Genomic DNA, 21,591 nt, shown 5'->3' with positions numbered 1-21,591 from the left:
ACTGCAACACAGAAACAATGATCACTGTCTGCCTTTTAAAGCCCTGAAAGCTTCATTCTAACTCAACCCCTTCTAAACCCCAGCTAAACAAGTCAGAAAGGATGGCGCAGCCCCTGTGAATTTAATTAACCAGAATAAATAAAAACATGGGAGTGGGAGTGCAGCGTCTTGTAAGTAGTACCAAAGTAGAGTCCAGTAGTGCATTTTTACAATGTTCAGTCTTACAAACAAAACAGCTGTCCTTATTAACTTTCACTGATAAACACAATAACACAAACACTTCAATGTTCATTGAATCCACAGTGACCTCTTTAATAATCAAACATGCTGGACACCCAATTTAATTTAAAATTGACCAAGCGCATATGGCTGCTTTACAATAACAACAGGCTACTTGTAATATACTTGAAACAAGGTTTGTGCTCATCAGATTGAAGCATGTTTTCTCAACACAAACTAAAAAAATCCTCCCGCTCATAAGGAGTTCAAACAGCTGTTCTTATTATGCCTTGGTGGTCCCCATTTGCGAGGCTTGTTGGCTCTGTTGTAACTGCTGGATCTTCATGTTCATTACTTCAATTACAGCTGCAAAAAAGAAGACAAGTATAATATAAATCCAACGCTGCTATCGATTACATTACATAACATTTTCCGATATGCACTCATATCCATCTTTTGTAATGGCATGGACACTGGAAATTACTGTTATTCTTTAATGTTAAAGACTCAACACTTGGCTTCATAAAAAAAACAAACAAAAAAAAAAACAGTCATGGTTCGTAAGTCCACTGATCAAACATTTGCTGTCCCAGAAAAAGCATATTTAGTTTCTTTATATATTGCTAGTTTAATCAATAAGAATATACATAAAATTCCTGCTAGATTAATAATTTATATTATCCAAATCCCAAAGAATAGTCACTAAAGTGACATTTGGCCCCTCCTTAGACTCACCCCTGTGTAGTGCAGGAATTGCATTGCAATACAGACAGCAGGGAGGGGCAGGAAATGTGCCAAATTTAAAGATTGGGCAGTTCATAAGCATACAAATGACTTTCAGTTGAGCTGTTTCTTAATTTAGCATGCTGTTTCTGTTGGATGGGAGAGGCTGGAAACATTGCTTTTCTTCACATTTGAACTATTCACTCAGGTGATTTGATGAACGACTTTTATTGTATTTTAGCTCTATTACCCTTCATAGCTTACTCAGAATAACCCTTGAAACTCTTTCCTGAGTGGTTTCTCTCATATTTAATTCCTATTAGAACAAAATGAGTGTGTTTGAATCAAAAGTTAGTGAGGGGGTTTCTGCCCCTAGTTACCCCTGGATAAACCCGAATACTATTCTAATGGTTGTTGAACCACATCTTCATTGATAAATGCCAAGGTGTAAAGTCGTTACTAACCCAACAACAATAACATGCTGTTTTATATAACTTACACATGGGTTAAATCACCCAGCATTAGTGTACTAGGTTGAGGGTACAGGAGAGGTCATCAAATGTCATCTTTATAGGTTAATTCATCAAAATTCATATTAGCTAGCTATGCTGAAAGCTACTTAAGTATTTAGTTTACTACTCTTTAGTGTATAAAACAAAAACTGTACGGTAAAAAAGCCAAGGCTAAATGAACTAAAAAAAACAAACAGACAGAATGAGGACGAGTATGATGCCTGGCACAGACACAGTGAAGATGTGGGGGAGTTATGTTGCATTGCAAACTTATTATCCAATGGACAACACATCACATGAGTGGACATGGATTTTTAGCTGATATCATCTTCACCTTGTAAGTCTGTGTTTTTGTCAATGATGATAAAATGTGTTTATGAAGATACCTTCTGTACCGGGAACAACTGCAAAGGCACTATGAGTAATTTGGTTGTTATTTGGCACAATCTGTCACCACAACAGTATCACAACTCTGCAAGATACACACATGAAGCTTTGTCGATGAGATCAAAATGAAGGTAAAGTTTCAAGACTGAGGTTCGATCCATTCAAAAAGAGTCGACATTAACGTGGTGAAAATAATCATAATTGCTGTCGTCTAATTTTTAGGATAATTTCATTTTAATTGAAGAAAACAACAAATAAAAAGTACAGAAACATGCATGTCATTGAATAAAATAAGTAATTCATCCCCCTTCAACCCAGCCAGAATTCTGACTCATACAGTGCTGGTATCAATGCTGGTACTGGTATCAACCAGTATAATGTCACATGGAATGATGGTGCACCGAGATAAGGAAGTTACCTTGTTTCATGGCATGTTTTTCCTGTAGGGCCGGCTGAATTTTCTCTATCTGCTTTGTGAGGAAGTCTATTTTGCGCTTAAAGAATGCCTTTGAGTCTTCCACGTTCTGCAGAGACATAAAAGAGAAATCTCAACACAACTCAAACACATTTAAACATTTTGTTTCACTATAATCCATTCATGGCTTTTCAAATTGCAATTTTTTTTTTTTACCTTTTCAACATAGTATCCTGTCCCCACATCCACTAAAACGTGTTCCACATCATTTAATGTCCCAGGGACATACATCTGAGTAACAGGAATGTCAAGGACAAACATGCATAGCTCAAGATAACCATGGCGTAATTTAAAGCACATCATACAACACAGCAAAACACTTACTGTCCAGTGCAAACAAAAGGATACAGAACTGGTAAGAGGCACAAGGAGTTCTTTTCCTATATGAGAGAGGAGAAAGGAGGAGGTAATAATATATCAAATTAAGCCACAGATTTCCAGCAAACATTACTGAAAAAGCAGAATTCTGTTTTTGGCCAGAAATGGTCGTGGGGGGTGTCATAAGAACTAATAAGGTTGTAACAAGTGTCATTTTTAATGTGATGACTGGTTATATCATTAGAGTGTGACGCTGTGTCAGCAAAGCTGATGTCGTACATATGAGCTCAGATCAGTGCCTCAGGCCTTCTGTGTTTTGCTCTTGCTTTTTTGTTTTGTTGAAACTGCAAAAGGGGTAATATCCACAAACTCAGTCATGTACACTATAATCCAGGATGTGTAGTTGATTTCTAATAGAGGATGTCCGATGAATGTCTTAGACCTTAGTTATTAAGAGTGGTTATTTGAGTTGCTGTTGTTCTTCCATTAGCTCAAAGCAGTCTGACCTTTCTACTCTGACATCAACATGGCATTCATTTTGGAAACTCTGGACATTTGTGGCATTTAAACTCCAATACTCTTTACCGTTACATCCGTCTCTCTCACATTCACACTTGTGCTGACTTTCAAACCTCTCTAGGCTCTCGTCCACCTCCTCACTCTCACTACATAACATTTATCAGTTAACTGGCAGGTTAAAAGGGGAACTAAATAAACAGGGTAGTAGCTGCTACTTGCATTTCATTTGAATACCGGTTCATCTAATATATAATAATACGAGTAATTGCCGATATAGTCAGTTTCACGCCTCTTGAGTGTTGAGATGAACATGTTTTTCAATCTACCAGAGGTGCACTGAATTAATACGCTGTCAGAAGTTAAAATTATTACTCACCTTTATTGTTTTTGTTTAGGACATTCAAGCTATCTTTTGCCTCAACATACTTGGTCTGGACAACTTTGAGCTGACCTATCGAAGACGTCAAGAACTCAACTTCCTGCAAAAAGACACCACAACGTGTAGAAAGCAAGTGGCACACGGTTACCAACCAATGGTTTTATGCTTGACTTGATAAGGTGTGCCGACAACATCAACAACAATGGGTTTGCACTGTTAGCATCAGTGGTGCTAGCCGGCTGAATACCCGGGCCCGTTCTCAGCACGCTTAAAGCTCTGATTAGACCCCTTTATAAGGACACATTCCTCACACACACACACACGGACAAACCAGGCACACTACCTGGTCTAGCTGGGTTTTCAGTCCCTCTAATTGAGGCAGGGAGAGGTCTGTCAGATTCACCGCCATGTTGGAAGCGTGATGCTAAGAGACCTTTAGTGATGCTGTTTCCGGGTTATGGAGCTGGACCGTCACTAGTCTGAAACATCGCCCCACTGCGGAGAAGTGAGGAAGTGAACCAGCTCCTTATGCCTCTTCAAGGAGAAGTATGTGAGGCTGACAGATGGGTTCAAGTTTGAGCTGGGATAACATCAGGGATCTGCACTGAGCCCCTTCGTGTTTACAATGGTGATCACTGACAGATGAGGTCAGGGAGGAGTTTCTGTGGACTATGATGTTTGCAGATGGCACCGATCTGTAGTGAGAGCAGGAAGAAAGGAAAAGAGCCTGAAGAAGTGAGGATATACTCAGGAGAGAAGAGGAATAAAAGTTAATAGAACTAAGAAAGAATACATATGTGTGAATGAGAGAGGCAGAGAGGTGCAGAGGTAGTGAAAGTAGAAGTTTAAATACCTGCAGTCAACCATCTGAAGCAATGGACAGTGCACAAGAGAGGTGAAGAAGAGTGTGCAGGCAGGGTGGAGCCAAGTGTCCGGGGTGATTTGTGACAGAAGGATATCAACGAATGTGAAAGGGAAGGTTTACAAGGTGGTAGTGAGACATGCTTTGATGTATAGTTTGGAGATAGCTGAAATGACTAAAACACAGCAGTCCGAATTGGAGGTGGCAGAATCGAAGATGAACTGAAGACGCTTCTTGGATAAAAGATGAAATGTCTTCAAGCAAGTCCAGATGCTTTTTTTTCCCCCCAAGCTCCATAGACTACGATGACCTGGATAACTGAGACCCTTCACAGACAATCGAAGATGTAGTTTTCAGTGGGAGAGATCAGGATTTAGTAATGAGTACACAGAGGGAATAGCAGTTTGATGAGGTAAAGCTGAGATGGTTTAGACCTGTGAAAAGGGGAGATGGCAGATGTATCAGACAAAGGATCTTGAAGATGGAACTGCCAAGCAGCAGGAGAAGAGAAAGACAACAGAAAATATTCATGGATGTAGTTAAGGATGGTATGCAGAGGGTTTGTGTGACAGAGGATAGAGTGTGATGCAGGCAGATGATCTGCTTTCAATCTGCTCAGGCCAAAACAAGAAGAAAAATATTGCTGGATATAGGCTCTATATAAAATTTATTTTTTGTGCTTGTGACAAAATAAAACTAAAACTGCAAGAGCACCCAGAAAGTGTGGACATCCACCAACTGCTGTTAAAAACTAATAAATTATTCCAAAGAAATAACACCATGCATGACCCATGGGTGCAAAGTTCAAAACAGCGACTAGAAAAACATTCAGCAGTGATACGAGAAGATGGACTATGGGGGGCTCCTTCCTGAAGACATTTTTTGTGTCAAACACTTTTATACTGTTACTCTTCTTTTTTTGTATTGGTTTAAGGTAGAGAGCTTTATGTAAATATGTCAGGTACCACAGACACCAGGTTCAATGTACACTAATTGGCCACTTTATTAAACAAACATTGCTAGTACTGGGTTGGACCCTCTTTTTCCTTCAGAACTGCCTTCACTCTTCGTGGCATAGATTCAACAAAGTGCTGGAAACATTCCTCAGAAATGTTATTCCATTTAAACATGAAAGAATCACAGAGTTGCTGCAGATTTATCTGCTGCACATCCATCATACCAATCTCCTGGTCAACCAACTCCCAGAGATTGAGATCTGATAATTGTGGAGACAGATCTGGGCTTCATGTCTTTACGTAATTAACAGGGCACCGACAGATTTTGTGTGAAAAAACATTTATTATATTTTAAAAAGGAGTTCATTCTATACATTAATGATGAATAAAAAAAAATAAAAAATCCCAAGTTATTTAAAACATTGACACACACACAAAAAAAAATCAAAACAATGGTTATATAACATTATTTTTATAATGTTATACTCAAAATGCATTTAAAAACAAAAAAAAAAAAACCCCAAAAAAACCCACCTCAGCGGCTCCCTATGATAAGTGCACTGGCAGGCCGTATACCACGGGCGCAGAGCCTATCAGATATTTCAAGTGAGTGGCCTGCCGAGACGACCCCATGAAGTCGAGGAGCGGTGCCCCGGAGCCAGCAGAAAACCACGACTCTAACAAGGCCTTGGTGAAGCGATCAATATCCCGATCTGTGACATCCCAGAGATTTCCCAAGATGAATGGGCTAAAACAAGCAAAAAAAAAAATCAAAAAGATAATGACCATAAGACATGTTACAAACTAGATACTCTACAGAGTGGGCCATTTATATGGATACACCGTAATAACATGGGAATGGTTGGTGATATTAAAGTCTTGTTTGTGGCACATTAGTATATGCGAGGGGGCAAACTCCTCAAGATGGGTGGTGACCATGGTGGCCATTTAGAAGTCGGCCATCTTGGATACAACTTTTGTTTTTTTCAAGAGGAAGAGGGCCATGTGACACATCAAACTTATTGAAAAACAATGGTGTGCTTGGTTTCAACGTAGCTTTATTCTTTCGTGAGTTATTTACAAGTTTCTCTTTGTTCACAGCCATTGACATGTCGAGGAGATTAACACGTGAGGAGTGGATCGAAATTGTGTTGATATCTGGTGAACGCAGTAACCAGGTCATTGCAGTAGATTTCAATGCAAGACACCTATGAGACCACCCATCTCCCATGCTACAGTTAACAAACTGCTTGCTAAGTTTTGTGAAACTGGTTCAGTGTTGGATTTGCCAAAATGTGGACACAAGAAAACTGTCACTAATGAAGAAACATCAGTGGCTGTCCTAGCTTCATTCAGCAAGAGCCCACAGCATAACACTGCAGCATCTCAATGAGGATGACCCAGATCGGCGCACCGAATTTGCAGAATGGGCAAAACAAAAATTGGAACTGGACCCTCAGTTCACGCAGAAGATTTTGTTCAGTGATGAGGCAAACTTTTATGTGAATGGTGAAGTTAACAAACAAAACCACCGCTATTGGTCTGACACTAACCCACATGGATGGATCCCTCCAAGACTGTTGGAACAACAAAAGTGATGGTTTGGTGTGGTATATGGGGTACAACGATAGTGGGTCCATTCTTCATCAATGGAAACCTCAAGGCCACTGGATATTTGAAATTGCTACATGATGACGCGTTTCCCTCTTTATGCACTGAAGCTGGCACGTTCCCTGAGTTTTTCCAGCAAGATGGTGCACCACCACATTATGGGTGCCATGTCCAAGCATTCCTAGATGAACAGTTTCCTGGAAAGTGGATTGGTCGTTGTGGGCCAGTTGAATGGCCCCCAAGGTCTCCCGATCTGACCCCCTTAGACTTTTATCTTTGGGGTCAAAGAAGATGGCCGACTTCTAAATGGCCACCATGGTCACCACCCATCTTGAGGAGTTTGCCCCCTCACATATACTAATGTGCCACAAACAGGACTTTAATATCACCAACCATTCCCATTTTATTACGGTGTACTATATAAATGGCCCACCCTGTACATAAGATTCCCAAATATTCCTTCTGTTAACAACAGTTTGTTTCAAAAACTTGCAATTAAAAAAAAAATTATTTATGTTTATTTTTCTTTATTTAAATTTTTGTTTTTAGGTTGTAATCATAAGTGCTTTGTTTGTAGTGCACACATTAAAAATAAATGCATACAATAAAAATGTTTCACATCAGCTATTATAACTGCTTCAGCCATCAAAAGGAAATGCTGTGCATTTCATATGATCACGTTATCCAGTTTTCATTCAGCTGCACATGAATGAAAATGCAAAAATATCTTACCAGCCTGCTATGATGTAATTTAGCACAATGCCATTTCCTTCCTGCTGTCCCCGGACAGCCAGGGCTCCGCTGCTGCAGCCAAACAGCAGAGATGCTGCCCTCAGCGGCCGTTTGAGAACAGCCTGGCTGTCCAGGAACCGGGCTCCTGCTCCATGGCCCACATAACTAAAATCATGGAGAGACAGATTAAAAAAAGTGAAACTCACAAAACGAACAGAAAAAAAAAAAAAATAGAAATACAAGGTAAAAAAAGATGGATGGAAATCTGATGACAGAACTGAATGTTACGAAAAACAAGCCCTAATTATGTAAAATAGAATGACTATTATATGTTTGACAAAGAGAAAGTTTTATTTTTGATTAAGAAATCAGTCCCAGTGTAAACCATCTACAGTAAAGCTCAGGGTCACCATCCAGACACCTTCACTTTCTGCATACTGACCCTTACTTATCTCCAGAAGGCCCTCAAAGTAGCACATTAAGCTTTGGGTCTTTTTGTACACATCTCTATGTACACATAGATTTGGACTCGTTCTTTGCCTGGGTAACTCAGACACAGGCAGACTTGTCCTCAAGCTACTCCAACAAGACCGTGGTTGAATTATTTTTACTAATAGATAAACTCTCACCCCAACCTCTTTCCCTTAAGCCCTGACAGGTACACCAATAGCATGATGCTGCCAAGATGAGAGTATTACCCAAGTGATGAAGTGCCTTGGAGTCCATTACAGTGCTTAGTGGTCTGCTTACAGAGTTAATTTTTACAAGTATGTATATATATGTAGTTCATTCAGGTTGACATTATTGGTTTTGATGCGTTTTTAAGGGAGACCTTTTTTTTTTTTAAGAATTTTAAAGTGAATCTTGAAGAGAGAAAAATGTTCAAACAATAAAGGGGTTTGAATCTGTAGTTAATTTTTACTTGAAAAACTGAAACTCACATGTAGACGTCTTTTGTAGCAACAGCTTCTTCTAGTCGGCCCAAGGCAGGTGCAGCTCCACACACTCCTTCCCAGTCCGGTTTACTTTGATGAGAATAGAAAACTGAACTGATGAAAAACATTTATGCATGGACTTGTGCTTAATTACTGATATGTTTCAGTCTCACCTGCAAAACCAGTCTTTGAAACGCTCCTGGGAGTTTCCTAAATTGTCATCAGGATCGAGCACATAAAACACTTTCTTTGCATCCACACCACGCCTCAAAATAGACTCGGAGTCAGTCTAAAAGAATGATTGAAATAAGGATAACATTGCGACTATTGAAATCAACTATTTCATTAGCAATACAGACACTTTGCATTAATCCTTGACAGCATGGGAATGTCTTTATTAGCATTGCAGTTAATGAGAGGTGTGAATGTTAAACACCTTAACATACATGTATGAGTCCTACCTGACAGTTATAGAGCTTAATCATACCTCTTTTTGAATGCTCAGTCCAAGCAGCGAGTGCAGAGAAGGCATCCGACTTACAGAGCTAGACTTTAAGAGGGGAATGCTCTCCCACGGCAACTTCTGAAGGTACTGCAGCAAAAAGCACAAAAGCTGATAAGCAGCAAATACTTTGTCTTCTTACAAGTGATACATTGCAGTGATGTTTTTCAACTCTTAGTGACACACATGCCTGCATTAGCTATAAAAGTGAATCCAGTATTTCACAGAGATGATGAAACCAACCTTGTCAAGGATTAGAACCACGTGATTTCGGGGCTCATCCCTCTGTAAGAGCTGGGACACAGCAGTGTGAAGAAGCTGATCACACTCAGTGTCCCACTGTGGAGAAACTCCTAGAGTGAATCTTTTCAAATCGTCTTCAGATAGCACAGGAGATGCAGAAAGCAGAACCTAAGACAAGTCAGAGGCATTAGTGGTCAGAATAATCGATTAGAACCTGATGTTAAAGATCCATAGAAATGAAACAAAAACAAACAAAAAAACACCACCTTCAACATCTCTTCTTGCACTGGCACTCTTCTTGCAGATAATGCCTTGTAAAGGTGTTGGGTCTGTTTGGAAAGCTCAGCATCCAGTGAAAGGGGTAGAAGGAAGGTTCTCCAGCATCCAAGCAACCTCTCCATGTCCTTCAAGAGTTGCTGAAGGTGAGATAGCAAAATGTTTCCACTTTAAAAGAACACTCTAAAACAGCAATTCACATTGCTCATAGAAATTTTGTTTCCATGACACTTTTTGGTCTAAATGACTGTTTAACAAAAGTACGTGAATAATGCAGGCACTATGAAGTCCAGCAACATCATTTATCTGTAATACTTACCTCAACTCGAGAGTCGAGAGTCCTGCGGCCCTCCCACCACTTGGCTTTCTCAGACACACAGCTCACAACCTTCTGCTCGACCAGAATACTATCCATCTCCTGGACTAACTGGCTAATGGGATGCTGCACAACAGAAAGTCAAAGTTAGTCATTATCTGTTAAAAATATGATTTAAGGGTCTTATAAACAAAGCTGGACAAAGCACTGGGTGCTGTTGAGTGTCACGACTGAGGCATGAAGTCACAGAACCAAACAAAGTATTTAAATTCAGGCATCAGATTATGACAGTAATAAAATTCCCTTACTTGATTGTTTCTAGATTTAAGCTCCCTAGTAGATGCACCTATGCTATAAATGTGAAAATCCTAAGTGACTTCTTTCTTAAGCTATTGCATTCACAAGATTTTTAGAAAACTTGACCTCTGACGTTGACGAGATTAAAAGTTGTCTGAGATTTTTAATAGATACACTTATGGTATAAAAATCCTACGTCTCCTTGTTCATGTTATTGTGTTCACAAAGTTGGGTGGTAATACCCCATCAGTCTTTTTATGGCTAAGAGGTAAAAACTATGTTAGTTTACATTTTCATTTTGCATTAACTGTAAATGTATTTGCTTTAACGGAAAAAAATAGATCAACAGTCTGCTGAAAACCTTCACCTTTTGTTTAGATGTGTCAATATAAACTGTGACAGAAGCAGAACTTTTCTCCAGACGTGTCAGCATGATGCTGTTGCCCATTTCTCCTGGTTTGACTCCCATTACAGACATCACACATGCCGTCACTCCTAAAACAGAAAGTATAGACAGAGAAACTGTCAAATGATGTTATTTAGGTCACATTGATAATGCAAATTCTGCTTTTACTTAGCTTAGCCTTTCAAATGCTAAAGATTCTGACATAGTTGGGTTATGGATGCTAAAAAAGAAGACGCTCACTGCTGTCAGGGTAGCAAGAGAAATCAAAGAAAGTATTATTCTACCTGAAGGAAGGTGCTGGATTTGTTGGATAAACTCTTGGCCGTGGGTCTCTGGAAAAGTCGAGGGGTCAGCTGTTGGGAATGAAAAGATGTTCTCCATCTGAGTCAGCCTCTGTTCACACACAGTCTGAGTGAGCTCATTCAGACTCAGAGTATGAATCTTGTCCTCCAGCTCACTGGAAGCCTTTTTCAGCTTTCTATTACAATAGAAATGACAGGTATCAGAAAATAGAATGTCATGAGTGGAAAATCATAAATTGACACTTCATATTACAGGTGCTTACTTGAGACAACTGGCTATATGCCTGATTGTGCGATGCCGACTTGTGATGCCCACAGAATGGCTATGTAGCATTGCTGTGGTTATAGAGTTTTGCTGTCCCATAGTCAAGGCCAAAAGAGCACACAGGGTCGGATAAAGAGTGGGAGGGGGGAAGTGCTGAAGAGTCAACCACGCTGAACGGAGCAATGACTGAACATCCTCCAAAGTGAGATTGTCTGAAAAAAGATGTTAAGGATGAAACTTCATTAGGAACTCCACATCTAATATATAACTTCCATGTTTATTTTTCTATTGTTGTGGTCCTTCTTTGACACTTTGGATCAGATAATTACATTTTAAAACTTAAAAACCGTGTTAACGTACAAATCTGGTTTACAGTCGAGGTATCATAGCCTTTGTTTTACTTTATAAAGCAACCCTTCCTTTATAGTACTTGAACTCATTTTACATTGTTTTCCTTTTGCTGGCACCCAATCATAAGATACAAGTATAAATCCAGTCCATTATTAATACTGCATCATCTGATTTTGGCTCACCTGGCCTGCTGTCTGCATGAGAGAGGTGGATTTGTGCATTCTCTCTCAGATGACCTCTGCTTCTGAGAACAAACAGCTCATCTCTCTCCAGATTACCACACATATCCCTCCGCAGCACCTCAAAATCCACGTCTAGAGAAACAGTCAAGATATTCTGTTAGAGACTATAGTGACCACTATGGATATTTGTATTTCCTTGCAGATATTTGTTCCTCAAGTAAATGTTGTGAAAACTAGAACTACGCACTTTGCTGACAAGAGAGTTAGGGAGAAACTTCTCTGTAATCTGAATTCACTGATGTAATTTAAAAACAAAACAGCAATACATGTGAATGACTGACATGTAGATTTTTTTTTAAGTTCCAAAATGTGCACAAAATACATACTGTTATCTTTACTTGCAGCTGAATTGTCCTCAGCATCTGATGTCCTAAGTTGTTCAATGCTCATGTCCAGAATTTCTGGAGTTTCCTCCTCAATGGTCCTCATTGTGTCTGGTTCCTCCACAGCATCTGCGGAAACTTGTTTTCTGGTTCTTCTTGTTGAACCAGGCCGACAGACCAATGTCTCGTCCTCAGAAGAAGCAGCACGAGGAACCACGGTGCTTTTTTTCCCTCTAACCTGCCTCTTGGGGGGAACCTTCTCTGCAGGTGCATCTGGGGTTGTTTTGGTATTGTGGCCAGCTCTCCTAGCAGTTGTTCGTGTCTTAGAGGCTTCAGCTTTTACTTTGGGCTCTGCCTGCGCATTAGCCTCTGAGTCGCTTTCATCACTAAATTCCACCTATAATTAAAATTTAAAGACATTTTTCTTATTTTTGCATAAAATTGGAGTGCACATCATGAAATAATAAAACCTCACATCATTAGATGCTTACCTTGAAACGGGATTTCTTTGTTCGTTTAGGAGCAGCAGGCACAGGCTGAGCTTTGCCTTGAACTGGAGACAACTCTTCATACACATGAAACTGTACCTTAGGAGCAGTCCTTGATGGTTTCTGCGCTGAAGCAGGGCATCTTACCTTCTGTACAGGAGTAAGGGCCAAAGTAGGTACCGCTGTGTTGAAGTCATAAGAGCTGAGCTCTTTAACAAAAGGATAAGACTTTACAGTTACTGGTGTGATAGGAACCTGACTCTTTTCTTTTGTTGAGGAGCTTGTGACTCGAATCTTAGGTTTGACAGACCTGGTCTTCTTTGCCTCCTTTTTTGGATCAGCAGTAACTGAGTTTTTAATGACGTCTTTAGATTTTTTCAGTACAGATGCAGGAGGATCAGTTTTCTGTTCTGATTTCAGGTCTTTGCCCTCTTTCGGCATATTCCAAGTCCAAGCTTTTGAGAAGAGCTCCTCAGGAGTGCATTCGTTTTTGGCAGCCAAGCTTATCAAGGATGCAATGGCTTTGGCTGTCATTAGGCCTGCTCTCACAGGCCTTAGCATTGGAGAAGGTGTAGACTCAACAAAAGCTAACCCAGCTTCCAGTATTTTCCATATAGCACAGACCTTGGTAAGGCTCGGATCTACCCCAGACAAAGCCATGTGCAGATAAACACGGCCAACTATATCCTGCATTAGGGAGGGTTTAGAAATAATCTTGCCAGTATCGTACAGAGGGAAGAGTTTAGCCAATTTTACTCCAAGTTTGGCAGTAACAGTCTTAGAGCGGGATAATGTTGCCCATTGAAGTTTGGAGCTGACACTGGTGTCATTCGGATCCAGCTGAAGAAGCAGATCAGCTTGTGCAGCTGCCCAGCGAGCAGTGGCACGGCCTAGACAGGGTTCGGAGCAGCAAGGGCACTGACATTCAGGTTCATGGGTCAGTGACGACAGCCAGCGGTGAGGCAGGGCTTTGAGAGGTGGAGAGCCGGACAGATCCTTCACTATAGGCTCTTTGGAGGTCCACCTGGTGCTCAAGATGTCCTTGAGATCATCCTCTATGGTTGGAAGAGGAGACTGAGGTCTCTGGACAGGACGACCTTTCCTTGGCTTGATTTTCACTTCAGCCCTCTGCACCTGATCAGAAAAATCTTTGGGAAAACAAAAGAGAAAAAAAAAAAAGTTACAAAACAAAACAACAACCTTGCAACATATTTTATAATTTCACGTGGCCTCTGGTAAGTCCAGTCTCATTGTCTATTGTGACTCAATAACATGAAAAGCAACATTTCAGTTGTGATCATATCATTACCTTTTTTTTGGTAGTCAACACTATTAAAGTAACATCTGGCCCCATGTGACGGAGCTATACATTTACAGACCTGTGGAGCGCTCCAGAAGATTTCTGACGATGTCCAAATCAGTTCTACTTTCATCTTTTTCTCCCTGCATCAGCTCCAACTCAGCTTTTATCACCAGCAACTCGGAACATCTACAAAACAAACAACAAAATAAAACACTGTTAACAGGAATTCATATTTTACTGTGCTCAGTGTAAAAAAAAACAAGCCACAATAAAAATGTCACTTCAATACATTAACATCACCAATGTAGACAAGCATATAGACAAATATCTCATAAAAACTGCATTTTAACTCACTACCATGTACATACTGGCTGAGTGTTTGAAGTTTTATGGCCAGTTTCAAGGCTTCTAGACACTGTAGTCTGGCGTCATTAATGGCCCCGCAGTCGCTCCTCACAGACACCATCTTCTTAGAACAGTTTAGCAGTTCTGCAAGCAGCTGCCACTTAAGTGCCAGGTTATCTCCTGCTCATAGGGGATAAGAAGGGAATGGGAAGACAGTTACAAGATGCAAAACAAGCACCGATGACTTTCAGAATGAGGGACAAACATACCCTGGTTGATGAAAGCCACGTTTGTGCTACTGTTGCTGCTGGTGGTAGTCCCATAGAGGCCCTTTCCCACCAAAGTGACCAGAAGGCTGCAAAGAAGCTTTAGGCTCTCATACAGGGCACCATCTGAAGTACTTATACCTAAGAGATACATACACACAGCTCCTTACCTGATTATACTATAGGTGAAAACTTCTTCGCCATATTCTAACAATGCAAAATTAAAAACACACAAGGCCATCTGGCTCAAGAAAGAGTTGCAAGTGCTTCTAACCTTGTTCCATTATAAGATTTTTCTGAACTTGGGGAAGCAGAGCTGCATCTATGCTCAAAAAAGAAGCGCATGTTTGCAGAGTCCGTGCACGCAGCAAGTACCAGCTTTTTGACTGTTTCTGCTGATTTTTTAGTTCCTTCAGCACTTCAATAAGGCAGTGAAGTCCACAGTCAATCTGAAATGGGAGCAAACACAAGAAGGGCAATTAAAAGACAAAACCCCGCCAACAATGATAACTTGCAAGAATAATATGTTTTAGGAAAATCAAAATCAGTGGATTAATGTGAAGAATGCTACATACCTGCCCATTGTTGTAATGGCATTGAGCTTTCACCAGGATTGCCAGTAAGGACAAGGATGAAGATCCCTCTGCTGTGTTACTTGGGAGAACTGATTCCACTTGGTCTAGCTGTGTCTAAAAACAATATGGTGCATTTGGATATTGCCTCTTATTAAACGAAAGCATATAAAGTAAGAAAGGTTACTAAACAGCATGCATTACCTGCGCCAGTTCTGTGGAGCCCAAATCAAGAAGAATACTGGCTGAATGAATGAGCGAGCTGGCACAGGCCTCGTTATCAGCCAGTTGCCTTGAGAAGTCCGTCAAAATCTGGAGAGCCTTCAAAGCCTGGAGAGGCTAAACAACAGAAAACCAAACAGTTACAAGAAATCTCTCTGGACATACACTTATTCTGGTAAAGTTTGAGATCATAACTATTTAACATAATTATTATTTAACACACAAAAAGGATTCAATCATGTCTTTTTTTGTCTTCTTTTTTTTTTTTAAGTGGATGAATTGGTGTTTAGATAACTTGCTGGAAACAAAAATTGCAATTTTAATGAAAACTGGATTAATGGCCCAACATGGTCAGTGAATATTCTTGCAACACAGCAAACATACCATTACTTGCAGTGCAGCTTCAAATAAAAAAAACAAAACAAAAAAAACAAAAACACGTTCAACCAATTAATTTTTCATTGATTTGGTTTTACTGTATCCAAATCCAGCTTTAAAAGGTTCAGCAATTCATTAAAATGATCTCAATGACAAACTTAAAATTTACATTTCATGGTTATATAAAAGCTCAGAATCTATTTGTACAATAAAAAAAAACAACAACAAAAAAAACCCAAAGTTAAATGCATAGAGAGACTTTTTTTTTTCCTTTTAAATGTGGTTTAATAAAATTTGACTGGTAGATATACATCATACTTGTATCCAAGTGACAATACAGTTGATTCTGATAAGCGTTAAAGTGCCAAAGAGTGTTTGAAAGTGGTTACCAAGTGGCAAAATGTGCTTCTAGAATGACTGATATTAGCAAAACGGAGCATAAAGAAAACATTTTACACATCCTGTGCTGTTACCTTTCCCATGAGTCTGAACAGTGATGCAGTCACACCAATGGAGCGACACGTCTCTTTTGGCTCTCTGACAGAAGGCAGGGCTTCACTCTGAAAAATAGTGGTCCAAATATCCAAAGCGCTTTCCAACGGCTGACACAACTCTGAAGACAAAAAAATACAAGAAAAAAAAAAAAGAGGGCTGTAAATATCACACAAACATATCCAGTAACAAACAATAATCAGTTTAGATTTGACTGACGGGGAAAAAAAAAGTTTCTTACTGTGCTCTGCAGTCAGGTTGAAATGCAGCCCTTCATAAACCAGAATACTGTCCTGTGTTTTCTGCTTGTCTTCATAATCAAAATCATTGTTTCCTATGGAATTGGTCACACACTGTGTCTGCTCACGCAGCTCTTTCCTTTTTCTGTCACTATCAATGGCCTGGTTAAAAAAAAAAGAAAAAAAAAAACAAACAACAATTAATCCAAACACAAACAAATAAGAAGTATCAAACTAACACCAGAAACATTACATAAAACGAGGAGGCAAGCTAATATGGCTGCTGTCCTTCTCTAAAGAGCCAATCGACTGCTGAACTGGGAAACAGCTTAGCCACTTATGTTCGTGAAACATATCATGAAACTGTGCACGTGCACATGCAGAGTATAAAGCTTTTAAAAAGTATTTCGGGACAAAGCCATCAGACTTTGATGTCTGGTCTTTACTGGACTCAACTGCTGATTCCATACACAGCTCACTTAAAATTAAAATATATGTCTCTCTTCCCATTCATAGGGACCTCTAAATAACCTCTCATGGCTGCCACTATGCAAACTGGACTTTACACTTTCAGTTTTACTCCTTCTCACACCTTTGTGCAAACAAACAACAGCAATCCACAAAAACAAGCAGATGATTGATGACACAGCGCTCACCTCCTGAAGGTTCTTCTCTAAAGTGCAGATGTAAAGCCATAGCAAAGCATGGGCTTTGTCATCCTTCAGTTTGTCTGCATTCTCTGGAGTCTCTGGTTCTTCATCAAGAAGTCGTAGAGCTTCGTGAATAAAATCCACTGCTGAGCTGTGTACACAAATAATATGACATAATGAGCACAGAGAAAACATTTACTTTCCATAGATGGTGATAACCCAAGTACACAGTTTGGTGGTACACTAAAGAATGTGTTTTGTCTCTCAAGGGCCAGAGTTCATTAGAACTGGTGCAAAAAAAGTTCTTACCAGTCAGTCTGTTCACTGAAATCCTGGAAGCACACAACTTTGGCCATTTCACAGAGGTAAACAGCCCGCAGATGTATATGGGAACTCTCCTCGTGACAGATATCCAACAGATCACACAGAGTGTTGTACCGTTCCTGGGCTGTATCTCCTGGCATCTCCTTGTAAGCACTAAGCTCTTCCTCCAAAAGGTGCAGCATTACATTCTCATCAGGTACATCAGGACCAAAACCGTCACGCAACGTCCTGCTCAAGAAATGGCCAACACAAAACAAACATTTATTTTTTTAAATCAATATTCTACTCATTTAATATTGTTAGAAAAGACAAATTTAAGACAAGCATACAATAAAAGTCACTTCATTAGTCCTTGTTGGTACCTGAGCCTAATGTCTCCTTCAGAATTACATGCTGCATCAGTCTTTGTTTTCACCCACAGCGATACAGGTTCAGTCATGTGAGCAGTGATTTTGTCCCCCAAAGCCTTCAGCCACAGGATCACCCAGTCCAGAGCTCGATCATACTGCCCAGTCCGCCGTGAAGTTTGCACAGCCAACATGAAGGGCCGGCTCAACTGTTCACAAACCGTAAAAACAGACTTTTTAAAGAAAGTACTCCAAATATTTAGCAAACATAATAAATTTCCCATACGTTATGTTGGTTTCATTCGTAAACCAACTGCTGCAGTCTGCATACCAATGTTAGTCATAAACCCCCAAATTTCCCCCTAGCTGTGCCTCACTACAAAATATGACCAGAGATATAAGATTACACAATCATTAAAGAACACTTACCCTATCCACAGAGAGAGAGGCAGGGCAATTTTTGCACAGATCCCTGCAGAGGATTTCAACTAGGATAAAGGCTTTGTCATAGAGACGTCTGTTGTACAACCCACAAGCCAAGTTGCTCACAGCAATTACTAGAAGACACATGAACACAAAATGACAAATAAAAAAAGTCACAAAAACCCTGACCAAATAAACTGAACTATTTACCTTATGGTATTTCTTATTTGAGCTAGAGACAAAAGAAAGTCAACAAAACTTTCATGTAATTATATTCTTTAAAAGCAGTTTTGTTACTTGATGTTTCATTTATGCGCGTCAGGAAAAATCCTTCTATCTAAAGTATGGTATAATTTAAGGAACCCTTTCATATAATTTCATTTCAAGTGAAATGACAACATTAATAACAGAAAATCACCTGCTTTGATGACAAGGTTTTCACTAGACAGTTTATGCAGTTCTGTCATCATCAGTCCATCTGTGGCTTGGCAGTAAAGCAGCACTCTTTCCAGTGTGTCACTGTCCTCCAGCTACGTACAACAAATCACAACCAACAGTTAAACCAAGTACAATCAGAACTGAAAAAAACAACAACACAGAAATATATGATTTTTCAGTTTTGCCAACACCGTCCTCATCATCTACAGAAACACTTTTGACTGTATGCGCATGCACAAGTCAAACAGTAATAAACCAGAACAATTCTATTATCTATAACAGTGGTTAACAAGCAGCTTTCTCTTTTTGAATTTGTTTACCAAAATGTTTTTTTTTTGTTTGTTTTGTTGTTTTTTTAAAAGAGCTATAAAGCAAGAACTTTCCAAGTTCAGTTTAAGAGAATATATATATATATAAAAAGATCAAAATCATTCTATATTTTTCCCTGGTCATCCATGCCCCTCCTGCAGTGGCTCTAATCCCCACTAATCCCCACAGTTAGAGAACCACAGCTCTAACTGCATACTGGTATAAGTATTGGCAGACAAAGTACATATTTTTTTCCCTCTTTCTTCTTTGCTAAATTAAAAAACAAAATCAACAACAACAAAACAACAACAGTAAAAGAAGAAGAGCAAAAGAAAGTTATTAACAGCACAATGTAATTATAAGAGAAAATATCTAGTTGGGTCTTAGTTTTGTTACTTTCCTTGAAAAACATAATCAAAACAATGTTATGTTGTCACTCTATCCATCCCTACTTACCTCAGATGCAAGCATGCTCTCGTAGGCAAACTCAAAGCCTTTGTAAATACTGAAGCAAAGCGACTTCTGTAGTCTGCTGCACTCGGCCTGGCATGACAAGTTCTGAAAAAATAAATGTAAAAAAGAAAAAGAAAAAAAGAAAAGCACTTATAATCAGGTAAAAGTCTGTTCTTCCAAACTTCAACCTATTTTGACTCGTCAGAGGCAATGCTAACCTTGTTTAGTATCCTCATTACGCACTCTTGGTGTTCCTCAAAAAAAGAAAACAAAGCCAGTAGCACCGGTCCACTTAAACCCTTGTCATACCCACTGTCGACAGCCCACACAACAAAGCTGCACCCTTCCAGAAGTGCATGACCTTCTCTGTCACCCAGGTTACCAGAGACTGATCTCACGGCCCTAGCACACTCTGTTAAAGCCTGGCGAGCCTCATCACCTGCTTTCACTGTTGAATGAATCATTACTCCCCATTTGGCAAGCACCACTGCTGTACACTGGCAGCTAAGAAACTCTGAGGCCTTTCTCTCAATTTCACTCAGGAAGGAGGAAGCCAGCCTGTGGTGGCCAGCCTTACACAGCACCTTCAATATAATCAGCACCATTTCAGAAAGCACATAAAAACGTGACGCTGCACGCTGCTTTGAGCCATCCCCGTCAGAGTCTTGATCACCAGTCCAACATGTGTTAAAAAGTGTGTTCATTTCCTGTAGAAGAATGGAGGTATCCTCCTTTGTCATCACTCCACAGCTACTCTCAAATTCAGTGATGATATCTTCAATGTATACAACAGCTTTAGGCAGAGATGGAGTTGCATTTTCAGTGTCCAAAAGCAAAAGAAAGCTCAAAGCCTGCATCTGGCAGCGCAGTTTGTCTTGAGGATTTAAGATTTTCTTGTCTTTGGCAGCACATAGTCCGTTCCACAGCACGGAAAAACAGCTCCTCACAAGAACACAGTAGTCTTCTTCATCCTACAGAAAATACAAATCTTGTTAAAGTATTAATTTTTCAACTCAATGTCAGACATACTTCACAAGATACTCTTGTAGAGAAAGCAACGCATACCTGTTGGGCTTTAGAAAGACGACTGTAAAGTAGTCCAGCTATGTGGCTGCACAGAGTGTGAACTTCTATGCTGCTTAGCTTTTTGACAATATGGAAAACAATCTTTTCCATGTATAAGGGGTTGCTCTGAAGCACAAGTGCTGCAAAGATGTCATAGCCATGAAGAGAAAGCTCCATCAGCTTCACCAACTGAGCGATGTGCTCCAAGTCAAGGCCTCCAACTCCAAGTTGATGGTTACAAGCTCTGATGATCCGGTCACACAGTGTGCGACCCTGAAGCCCGGGCTTACCCTTTACATAATTCTGCAAAATAAAGACCATACATAAATAAATCCAGCTTTCAAATCGAGAACGTAGAGGCAATTAATAATGGATTAACATAGGTACATTAACAGCTTGTGTCAGACTAGCAATTTAACGTGAATTCTAAAGTTAATAGTATTCTTCTTAATAAACCCAACCTCGAGTTCGTGGAATAAAAGTTCCGTTTCTCTCACGGAAGCAGTCCGCTTGATGTATTCGTCCACCTTTAAACACTTCATGACGACAGCTGTGGAAAACACGTTAGCCAAGAGTAAATAAAAGATAACTTAAACTTCAATACAGTGGCTAGCCTAGTTAGCGTTAGCAACAACGTCAATACACTATGACGCTATAACAGAATTTTAACCGAGAACAGTTACTGCGACTTACTTGAAGGTCGACGTCTTTAAAAATGTTTTTTGTGTGTAGATAAACAGGTTTTTAGCTGCCCGCAATAAGCAACATTTCCACAATAGTGTAATGTTGTTTTTAATAGTGTACGTTAAAAAAAAATTACTATCAATGTCCGCCGCTTTTCTCTCACAGAATTTACTCCCCCGCTCACTGTTTTTAAAAGATCGTTGAAGACCAATCCGACAAGACATCCGTTTTAGCCGGAAACAGAATGAGTTATGGGTACCGTAGTTTTATTGAGTCTCACTGCATATAAATCGTACATTAGCCGGAAAAATGCAGAAATCACACTGAGAACTCATTGTCAAAATCTTAAATTAAGAAAAATATTATAAGCAGTAATTAAACTTTATGCTTGTAAATAATTATACATGTCCATTGTCGTACTATATATTATATTGAGGAACAC

At 39.7% G+C, this 21,591-nt stretch overlaps 2 protein-coding genes across 2 annotated transcripts; both read right to left on the bottom strand.

The window, feature by feature from the left end:
- Positions 1 to 287: 287 nt before the first annotated feature.
- pfdn5 (prefoldin 5) lies at positions 288 to 4,012 on the bottom strand. Its single transcript, XM_085158930.1, has 6 exons — positions 3,876 to 4,012; positions 3,530 to 3,632; positions 2,665 to 2,696; positions 2,473 to 2,547; positions 2,260 to 2,365; positions 288 to 585 (listed from the first exon to the last, which is right to left on the bottom strand). Exons 1-6 carry the CDS (start codon positions 3,939 to 3,941, stop codon positions 503 to 505), a joined length of 465 nt encoding a protein of 154 aa, XP_085015056.1. The 5' UTR covers positions 3,942 to 4,012; the 3' UTR covers positions 288 to 502.
- A 1,688-nt stretch (positions 4,013 to 5,700) lies between these two features.
- espl1 (extra spindle pole bodies like 1, separase) lies at positions 5,701 to 21,351 on the bottom strand. The gene is made up of 32 exons (XM_085158910.1): positions 21,159 to 21,351; positions 20,927 to 21,015; positions 20,466 to 20,768; positions 19,619 to 20,371; positions 19,404 to 19,505; positions 18,619 to 18,730; positions 18,207 to 18,334; positions 17,793 to 17,986; positions 17,416 to 17,658; positions 17,113 to 17,257; positions 16,459 to 16,618; positions 16,199 to 16,338; positions 15,330 to 15,464; positions 15,129 to 15,242; positions 14,828 to 15,002; positions 14,557 to 14,694; positions 14,311 to 14,467; positions 14,019 to 14,128; positions 12,643 to 13,787; positions 12,155 to 12,548; positions 11,769 to 11,900; positions 11,234 to 11,447; positions 10,953 to 11,146; positions 10,630 to 10,757; positions 9,969 to 10,091; positions 9,640 to 9,789; positions 9,374 to 9,541; positions 9,116 to 9,220; positions 8,802 to 8,917; positions 8,635 to 8,718; positions 7,694 to 7,858; positions 5,701 to 6,098 (listed from the first exon to the last, which is right to left on the bottom strand). Exons 2-32 carry the CDS (start codon positions 21,005 to 21,007, stop codon positions 5,897 to 5,899), a joined length of 6,510 nt encoding a protein of 2,169 aa, XP_085015036.1. The 5' UTR covers positions 21,008 to 21,015; positions 21,159 to 21,351; the 3' UTR covers positions 5,701 to 5,896.
- Positions 21,352 to 21,591: the final 240 nt, after the last annotated feature.

This window comes from Neolamprologus multifasciatus, chromosome 5, assembly GCF_963576455.1.
Source record: "Neolamprologus multifasciatus chromosome 5, fNeoMul1.2, whole genome shotgun sequence".
Lineage (NCBI taxonomy): Eukaryota > Metazoa > Chordata > Actinopteri > Cichliformes > Cichlidae > Neolamprologus > Neolamprologus multifasciatus.
The sequence above is the reverse complement of the archived record's forward strand: the minus strand, read 5'-3'. Positions and strand labels throughout refer to the sequence as shown.